The sequence below is a fragment of the Arvicanthis niloticus genome, chromosome 25, assembly GCF_011762505.2.
Source record: "Arvicanthis niloticus isolate mArvNil1 chromosome 25, mArvNil1.pat.X, whole genome shotgun sequence".
In the NCBI taxonomy this organism is placed as follows: Eukaryota; Metazoa; Chordata; class Mammalia; order Rodentia; family Muridae; genus Arvicanthis; species Arvicanthis niloticus.
In genome coordinates, this window is record NC_133433.1 from 30,171,715 (window position 1) to 30,181,918 (window position 10,204).

The window sequence follows — 10,204 nt, forward strand, 5'->3', positions numbered from 1 at the left end:
GGCAGGCGGATTTCTGAGTTCGAGGCCAGCCTGGTCTACAGAGTGAGTTCCAGGATAGCCAGGGCTACACAGAGAAACCCTGTCTCGAAAAATCAAAAAAAACGAAAAAAGAAAAAAGAAAAAAAAAAAAAAAAGAAAGAAAGAAAAAGAAAAAAAAAGAGTCACATCTGAAATGGAGGAGGCCAAAGTGTGATACAGTCAGAAGCACAAGTCTGTTTGGGCAATCTTTATGTTTAGTGAAGGACACTCTGGCTTGTTCTAGTTTGTTGGTTGGTTGGTTGGTTTGTTCATTTGTTCCAGTTATTTAGATGAGAAGTCAGGAGAGTCTTCCTTTGAGGATGTTTGCTTTTTAAAAAGCTATCATTTCCTTCTGACAGGAGCCTGACTTAATTAACTGTGGGTTTTCTGAACAGAATCCTGCAGTTAGCTCTGCCCCCCACTCATGAGAGCTCACCAGGAGCAGGCACTTTGGGAGAAAAGACAAAGCAAAACAAACCCAGAAGGCTTACTTGACTATGAAGGCCACATTTGGGTATGTGGTTACTGCTTACTTTGATAGGAGTAGCCTGTTTCTGGGAACTGGGGTGGGAGTTGATGGGAAAATAGGACAGAAGCAAAGGAAATAAAAGCTTCCATTGGGCGTTTTGCTCAAAGCTCCCCGAGCAACTGCTGTGTGGAGGGATGAGGTAAAATCCACATTTCTCTCATAAAGACCATTGTTGTCTCTCAGCAAGTGACCTAACCATGCTACCTTATCGCATGCTGATCCCTGGAGACAGAAGCAGGGAGTGCTGGTGTCAACATTTGTTAATTGACAAGAGGAGAGTTAAAGATAGCAAAAGAGACCAGAAAGATGTATCTTCCTTCTGGTTTGTGCCCGAGCTTGTGCATGCACGCACACACACACACACACACACACACACACACACACACACACACCACATGAGTCCAGCAAGTAGGCATGGAAAATAATCTCATTGGCATCATGTTTCTGGCATTGCTATAACGACACCCAAAACAAAGGCACACATGAAATGGTAGCGACATCTATTCTAGGGCTGTGGGGCTTTACTCACAAAACAGTTGTGAAACCTTTTGGGAACGAAAATATTTCTGTGTATCTATGCAGATGCTTTCCTCTAACAGAAATACATGTGGGTTTGTGCACACAACACACATATACACAACACACACACATGCATGCACAGAGATGAGAAGAGTCTTTTATTTTTTTTTTCTTTTCCTGCTTTTTTAAATTCACATAACAGGTTCACTCACAAAAAGCTGAGGTTTGAAAGTGTAGCTGGTAGGTTGTGGTCACATCCATTAGATGCTGAGTGTGTTTGTTTTGATTTGCTAGAAAAACATTTTCTGACTTTGGAAATGAAATCATTGAGTTGTCTATTTGTTTATAGCCAAAGACTTATGGAGGGCTCTGGTTCTTATGTTAGTGTATCTTTGAAATTCTGGAATCCACAGTGAGTGGGAAGTTACCCAACTTGGGTTAGCTCATTCAGGATGTGCCTCACTAAGGACCCAGAGTCAATTCTTCCCACGACTCCCCAAGATTAGTTTACATGTATCACATAGCAAATCATTCATGCTGAGAGGGTGGGCTGCACACGGAGGGGACAGAACATCTTGTTATCTATTGACTCTCAGTAAGGAGACAATTTAGAACTTGCCTCTTCATCAGGCTTGATGATGAAGCCCAAATAAGGATGGTTTTCTTTTCCCTCATTCAAAGTGTCCTCCAGTATTCTGTATCATGTTTATAATATATTTGAAGGTTTTAAAAACAGCTACCTCCAATAAGTTAACAATACATTCAGTTGAAATTGTTAAACCATGAGGATTTTGTTGATTTTATCATCCTCTGGACAGATTCTGGAAGTGTTTAAACATGCTTGTGGACTGCTCAGTTTTATAATTTGTTCATAAAGCCACATCATTACCCATTATTCTCTGAAGTAATTGATCCAATGGCGAAAGCTGATGTTGCTTTGTTGAGCTCATCATGAAACTGAGGTTTGCTGAGAGCAATGTCGCTGTGCAAGCACTGTTCACAATATGACTCTAGAGGCATTTTGCAGTAGAAACAGAAGCTCTCCTGTCTCCTTCCATGGATTTCTATAAACTGTAAATACCCTTTCTTGGAAAAGAGTAGATGGTGAATTGGGTGGGCGTGGGGGTAGGTGGAGTGGAACTGAGCACTGGAGTTGCCGAGACAGGATGGTTGGGAGTTTGAGACCCGTCTAGGGCTAGATCACAAGTTTCAGTCTAGCATGGGAAAAACAGTGAGACTCTATCTCAAAAGTAAACAAGTATATAAACTAAACAAAAGTCAAGATGATGGCGGGAAACGGAAAGCCCTGCTCTGCTCCCACAGAAAATGTCACACAAATGCAGGAAGAAGTCACTTTGAGAGTATTCCATGAGTGTCTGTAAGAAGAGGCACCTGACTCTGCTGCCCTAAGCAGGATCAGAGCCTGGCTGTCTGTACAGCACCAATATCAGCCTTTGTTTATTCTCCTTTGTAGCCCTGGCCTCTTAGTAATACAGCATTCTACATCCCACAAGTCCAGCAAAGCCCAGAAGCTGCTTTGTTTCTCTTGCAGGCAAGCATAGGTAAGGAATGAAAAGATTTGCTTGTTTGTTTTTCTGAAAATTTAGGAAGATTTCTTAGCTTCATAATGGTAAGAAATGGAGAATTAAGTTATCTCATTTGTTGTCCCTAGGTAACTGTAAATGCCAAAATAAGGACTGTGGGCATTTGGGGTCAGCTCAAACTGTGAATGATGCAGAAATGTCATGTACAGCTTTGGAAAGGAATCTAGGGACTGCAAGAGGACTGTGGGATGCCCATAGGATAGTACATTGGAAATAAGTATGCACTTGGCTTAGGCAAAGACTGTGAGAAGCAATGGGGAGAGTGAACACAGAAGAGAGGTCCAAAGGATGCTGGATAATGCCGTTGAGAGGAGCAACACTGCCTGTGAGCTGAATACTAACACTTTAAAGTTCTGTAATGTGACTAAGAGCTTAGTTTGGGTTCAGATCATTGCACTTTCCAGCTGAATGACCTGAAGCAGTTACTGAATTCTTTGGGTTTCTGTTTGCTTATGGGTAAGAGCAGCTTTGTGGCTATGATAAGACCTGAGGTCATGCAGGTAAAAGGTCCCATCCCAGGACTGCAGCCCCAATGATGTTCACCAAATGGTAGCTCTTACTGTTTACCCAGGCCAAGATAAATTGCCAACTTTGCCCTTTGTAAATCAGAAAGAAATCCTCTCATACTTCTAAGCTATTGTGTTCTGGGTTATCAGTAGGCTGTGGGCTGAATGAGCTCATTGATGAGATAAGAAATGTTACTAGGAAGCCGTGGAGCATACCTGTGGAGAAAGGCAGTCACGCAAGAGCTCTTAAAGACCATCCGTGGCGTGGATTGAGAGAGCACACAAGAGAGCATACCGCCATTCCAGCCTGCAGGACATTCTTGAAGTGATGACAGGGTGCAGTAAGACCTAAATGACATAAGGATAACATCATCGGGAAGATTTTGCAAGTGCTAAAACACTAAACCTGCTCTCCAAGTTTTCTGGCCTTCATCTCCCCTGTATCTCTCTGCTGGTGAGAGAGGTAGATGTCTTGGTCCTGACCTTAGAGAAGCAGGTCGTGTAGTTCCTGTGTCCAGACTACACCGAGTCAAGTGTTACCAGAGCAAATAATGAAAACAGGCTATAGCTAGCCTGTACGTGAGGTTTCTTCATAAGAGTTGGGTAGAACACATGGCTGGCATAGTGAGGCCTAGGGTTTATTCCCAACACTGACCAAAACAAAAGTATAAAAGTTTGTATTTCTATGTTGTGCTGGTCTTAGGAGCAGAGCAGGGCCAACAGGCCAGGCTCTTAGGAGTTTCATGCAGTGAAATCATGTTGCATCTTAAAATTCCCTGGCATGCAATGGATTGTCTATCATCTGTTTGTAGGAAGTGATAAGAATTAGTATGCTTGACAGTAATGTACCTGACTAACATATCTGAGCAAGGTAGATACCTTTTTCAAAATATCACTTGTTCAAAAGTCTTACATCTACAAAGACCTCCGCGTTCATCAGATCAACCTACAAAGTTGTTTTAAAGTCGGCATGACTTTGTCTTTGGGGTGTGGTAGTGTGGGCCTGGTTCTCTATGCCCCTTATGCATGCAGGAGATAGAAAGAAGTTCAGAATAATAGAACCAGCTGAGGGGAGGACACACACCCACAAGACTGTGCTTTGCATAGTCACCCAGCACATTCGGACTCCATGGGGTCCCCAAGGTCCCCTGGTCCAAGTGAAGTGACAGTCAGATTCCTGTGTAGCTCTCCCCACCCCAGGGGCAAGTAAAGAACTGTCTAAATCTGAGTCTCTAGTGTGTGAGTTTTGAAAGCAGCCACATGTCACTCCACAAGCAATAAGGAAAGTAAGTGAGGAAGACAAACCAACTCTACACAAGGTGGGGCCTTGAAGCCGAAACATCAAAAGCTCATCTGACTCATAGCACTCTGCAGGGGGATGCAGTGCATCTGAAGAAAGCCTCCTTTTTACAGCTGCTGAACTGGGGCAAGTGAGAAGGTGTCTTAGTTTGGGTTTTTATTACTGGGAAGACACCATGACCTGTGATCACGGCAACTCTTACAAAGGAAAACATTTAGTTGTAGCTAGCTTACAGTTTCAGAGAGGCAGTCCATTATGGCATCGTGAAGGCAGCCATGATGCTTGCGGAGCCCAGTGTTCTACATCTTGATCAGAAGGCGGCCCAGAGGAGACTGGATCCACAATGAGTAGAGCTTGGAAAAAATATATATGTGAATATACACACATATACATATATAAAACCCAAAGCCTGCCTCCACAGTGACAGATTTCTTCCAACAAGGCCACATCTTCTAATAGTGCCACTCCCTATGGGCCAAGCATTCAAACATGTGAGTCTATGGGGGCCAAACCTATTCAAACCACCACAGAAGTACATACTAAATTCTCTAAAGCTTAACGTAGTCTACCTGGATGGGAAAGGGGATACATACCCATAAACCCAGCATTTGGAAGTGGTAACAGAGAGAATCAAAAGTTTAGAGTAGGCTGTAGGTACATTACAGGTTAGAGGGCCAGCTTGAGCTATCTGAGACCCTATCTCAGACAAACAAATAAAAACAAAACCACAACAACAACAATAACAAAACCAACATCGTCTCAGGCCTAAAATAGTCTAATAATTTATAATGTAGAAACTATTAAAATGATGCATATTTTTTTAAAGAAAGAAGCATGGTACAGAGATAATAGCAGCTGAAACCATATATATACAAACAACAAAGAGCAGGTTGAATTTATGTATTTACACACACACACACACACACACACGTCATAATAGTCAAAGAAAACGGCTATCAATTTGAGTTGGAAAGGAGTTGGAAGGAGGGGACTTGGGAGGGACTGGAGAGAGAGAGAAGAAAGAGGGAAAGGGATATAACTATGTTTTAATTAAAAATGTATTAAAAATTTTATAGGAAAAAATGGTAATGGGCCTACTTGCCCAGAAAAGAGGTTGGCCCATATGGAAAGGCTTATAAACTTGAGGCTCCTGAGACAGTTTTGTTGTAATGGAAAATGCCTGTTTTGGTTGCATATTGAAATTGTGACTTACCAAACAAAAGATACAGACTAAAAAGAGGGGAGACAAATATTTAAGTTCTTTAATATTAAATTAAAATTAAATTTCTAATGTTAAAATCTTCACAGACATTTATAGCAACTTTATTCACAATCTTCCCAAGCAATCAAGATGCCTCTCCAAAGGGAAGGTAAAATGAACTGTGATAGATGCATGCAGTGGAATGTTATCCAGCTATAACGAGAAGTGAACATTGAAAAGACATCAAAAAGCCCGAAACTGGCTGCAGAGTAGAGTATTTCAACTTATGACATTCTGCAAAAGGTGAAGTTACTGAGGCAGGAAAAGAACTGGGAGCTGTCAGAGATTGAGAGGGGGACAGGAATAAATAGGCAGGTCTTCAGAACAGTGTGTAACTTCCCAATATAATATCATACTGGTGACTACATGTCATGATGCATTTGTCAAAATTTAAAAAGCCAGTCACGGTGGTGCATGCTCACCCGTAATGCCAGTATTGATAAGTATAGGCAAGAAAACCAAAAGTTTAAAGTCATCTTTGGCTACATACAGAGTTCGAGACCAGCCTAGTCTACATGATCCTCTGTCTCAAAAAATAAAATAAAATAAAAAAGAGGAATCCTAGTATGGATTTTCCAATTTGAACTTGAGCTGATACGTTGATTTTGCTGGTCGGTTACAGCAGACATCCCACAGCAATGGAAGAGGTCAGAGGTAACAGGGATGCACGGAGGAGTCTGGGAACTGTGTAGGTTACCTGCTCAGTTCCTTTAAACCTAAAACTGTGCTCCGCTCCCCAAAACCAAGTCCATTAATTTAAAATTAATCCATCCCAAATAATTTCTACGTAAAGAAATTTCAAAGAACGCATGTGCCTAGTCAACTACTTGGGAAACGCATGAGCGAGTGCCTTTTTCAAAGGCAGCTGAGAAAACCCAGATGCCCCAAGTGTGAAGAGGCAGGCATCGCCAAGGTTCAGACATCCTGACTGCTGACACCTATCACAGACTCAACAAAACTCTTCTAATGGGGTTTAGGAGGCGCAGTGGGGGAGGGGAAGAGGAACCACATTCTTACCCAAAGAATTAACAATTTGGAACACGCACAAAAGTGTCAACAAGTTATGTAGATCTTATCAGCGTTGCATTTTTGGTGCCTCCCAGCTATCCAGCCGGCTCCACCAGCCTGTCAACACCTACAGCATCCCACGCCTGCGCAGGCCTCTCCGTACCTCCAGAAGCTCTGCTGGGCCAGTACTGCCTCCCCAGAGCCCACAGGAGCTGGGAGTTTGACTTTGCCTCTCCATTCAGGATACCCTGCAGTCTGTACACGATGCCTGCTCCCCATTCTGTGACTTGGTTGGAGCCACATTTTGAAAACAAAACTGAAGGTAGGAAAGCCAGTGTCCCTGCATTTTTCAAGGAAGAGGATGTTCAGAGTTTCAGCCATGTGAGGAGCAGCTAGGCAAAGTCACCACGAAGGAGCACTTTAAGTTTCTGTATTTGCAGATGGAACTTCCTGACCATGCAAAGTTATAAATAAGGAAAAGGGAAGGCGCACTGTTGGGTTCCATTCCATATCTCCTGACACTTGTGGCTCTGGGTACAGGAGCTGGAGTGTGCTTGTGGACACGCACGCTACCATACATCCAGCACACGTATGCCTTGCTTCACAGTAGTGCAAATTTTGAAATGTGATTAAGAGTGCAGAAAATGATAGTTTGTGTGTCCTGGCTTTCTTTTAGAGTCGCGAGTTCATTTTGTAAAAAATCAGTGAATGGTTCTCCCCATTTGTTTTCCCTTTTAGGCGGCCTTAAGTGCCTTGAAACAGTTTTCTGAGCAAGGACTGGAATCAATTGATGGGGCCGTGACTGTTGAAAAGGGTTCTCTTGAAAAGTGAGTAAATCCTTGCTCCATGTTTTTATGTTTGTATCTATACAAAACATGAGATGTGATAGATAACTGTATGGTTAAAAAAAAAAAAAACTAACATCCAGCTCTTACAAAATTCTTCATTCCTCGGTTAAATACAGGTGAATGAAAAGCATATATACAGTCATAATCAACTTTTCTAAAATGTGGATGTTCTAACCTGTGAGTTGGCTATTGTCTCTGCATTTTAATGCCATGGAGGGAAATCACTGCAGTCTTGAGGACTGTAGACAGCTCAGAGCTGACAGGGGGCTGTCCTTACTGAGTACTGCCAAGAATTCTCTCACCAACTGAGTTTTTGAGCCAAAAGCAAAAACAAAATTGCACTCACATTTTATAGTACAGCTAAGAGAGAGCGGAGGGGATTAGAAGCAGCCCCTGCCCCTGTTTCCCCCACACACACCCCCAACTCGGTTTTTTTTTTTATTTTGTTGTGTGGGACATTAGCACACTCTGCCACAGAAGCAGGACAGCTCAGGACTCAGCAAACATGCATATATAGTCATTACTCCTGAACGCCAGCTTCTGGCTTTTTAGGAGATTTGACCCTAAGTTGCATAGAAGTTCCAGAGAAGGGACTGAGTTTTCGGTTTCTTTAGAGACCAATTCATACTAGCAAAGTAGAAAGTCAGTTATAGTTTCAGTATAGAGTCTAAACGTTTTCAAGGCAGCAATAATAGCTGGTGTAATCTCAGAGCACACATAGAAGATACCATCAGAATTAAAACATAGGACCTGGGGAGGAAAAAGCAGATATGTTGATTCTGAGGTTAAATGAACATACAAAAAACCCCCCACGAAACAAAACACATTTGGCCATTTATATTAAAAGATAAGAAAAGCCTGAGAAGACATTTGGTAAACAGGCATGGCGGTTCAGGTTGTCTATAGATTGGCAACCATTTATAAGCTAATTTAATCAAAACCATTTGTTTCACATGATCTCATCAGCAGACTATCTGAGCATAAATATTGTTGTTTCACTTTAAAATGTCACTTTTGTGGTGACCTTTGAATCCTGTGTGCCATCTGCTAATAAACATGTCTGAAGATGTGCAGCCCAGACCTCAGCTCTTGTTAATGTATTAATCTTTCAGACAAGCCAAGCATCTGCGGGAGAAAGCAGACAATAACCAGGCAAACCCGGGCTCCATCACTCAGGACTGCAAGAAATCAAGGTCCGCCATCTAGCAACTCCCAGAACCCACGGCTGCCACTGCGTCCCGTATAAACCTGTCAGCACGAACGAGGGTGTCTGTGTTCTAGGAAATGAATGACTAATACCATTATCTGAGTCTTATGTGAAGACAACGCTATTCTAACACAGGAGATAATGTACATGGTACTGTTTATTCAACTGGGGGAAAATAAAACTTTGAGCATTTCCCTTGGAACTTGAGATCAGATCATAACTCATTTGCCCAGAGGCAGCAGAAATCTGATCCCACTACTGGAGCTTAAAAATAACAATAATGAAAAGTGTTAGAAACAAGGCTACAGTTTTTAAGTGACTCATAGAAAAGTTGGGTTTGGTTCTGTCCTTGCGATTGCTTTGTTCTGGCGAGCGTGTTGTTCTCCTCTCTCTTCTTTGAAATAATGCTTGACAATTCAGAAATTAACCGACGGTGTGCTGTGGAATGTGATGCTTGTCTTCATATAGTCTCACAGTTTCTCTTTTTATGCAGATGTGCATAACCTTCATCTTGCACATACACTCACAAATTACTTTAAGGTGCATAGCACAAAGATGTATGCAAATAACTGTTTTAAATCAGGTCTGATAACTGATTTAAATATAAACAATACTAGGAACAAGTAGTTTCCATATATTTCAGGACTTTTAAAAAGACAAAATGAAACAAAACCGAGCAGTTGTGGGTTTGCGCTATAGGATGCCATCAGCCGTTGATGGGGCGTCTTGCCTCTGCCCATCGCTCCAGGAGTCTACTCTGTCGTGAAAATTGTGCCCCCCTCATCTGTGTGTTGTAACCACTCACTGTTTGCATCGAGTGTCTTTAGTAACTGCCTCTGGACTCAGGACAGTGAGTAGGATCAAAATGAATACTGTACATGGTGGGGAAGGGAAAGCCTGTTGGAGAAGTTTCTAGTCAAACACGCTCTGGACCTGCATGTTGGAATCCAGCGTGGAGAAAATGCAGTAAAGATTTGGTCCGTTTCTGTATGAGTCGCTGTTGTTCCTTCATTCCTTTCCTCCCTCCTTTTTAAGGTCAGCGCTGTGAAATCTGTGGGGAAGGTCACCACCCAGCCTCACTGTCCTGCCCAGCCGCAGAATTAAAAGTGACCATATCTGCGAAACTGCAGGCTGCTTCCTGGGCGACTGGGGCCTGAGGAGGGCCTGGTCTGGCCAGCCACTGTCACCTCATTGTTCAGGCTTTCTCTTTATTGATTTGCAAACATTGTGCAATGAGAAAACACTATACGGTCTCACTGCTCGGCCCAACCTGACAATAGGAATAGAATTATGTAAGATTTCACAAGCAAAACCACTACACATCTCGATCTGGCTGACTCACACGCGACTGGAGAATAAACAAACAGCGCCATAAGGAAATAACTCCAGGGTTAATGACTCCCA

The 10,204-nt window shown here is 42.5% G+C and overlaps 1 protein-coding gene across 3 annotated transcripts in view; it reads left to right on the forward strand.

Moving 5' to 3' along the window:
- Stau2 (staufen double-stranded RNA binding protein 2) overlaps positions 1-9,793 on the forward strand; it is a 248,340-nt gene extending 238,547 nt beyond the window's left edge. For all 3 annotated transcript variants that reach the window (XM_076924313.1, XM_076924312.1, XM_076924311.1), the window contains 2 exons: positions 7,484-7,572; positions 8,706-9,793. In XM_076924313.1, coding sequence (XP_076780428.1) covers positions 7,484-7,572; positions 8,706-8,799 — 183 coding nt within the window. In that variant the 3' untranslated portion in view covers positions 8,800-9,793. The remainder of the gene's footprint in view (positions 1-7,483; positions 7,573-8,705) is intronic.
- The last annotated feature ends 411 nt before the right edge of the window (positions 9,794-10,204 follow it).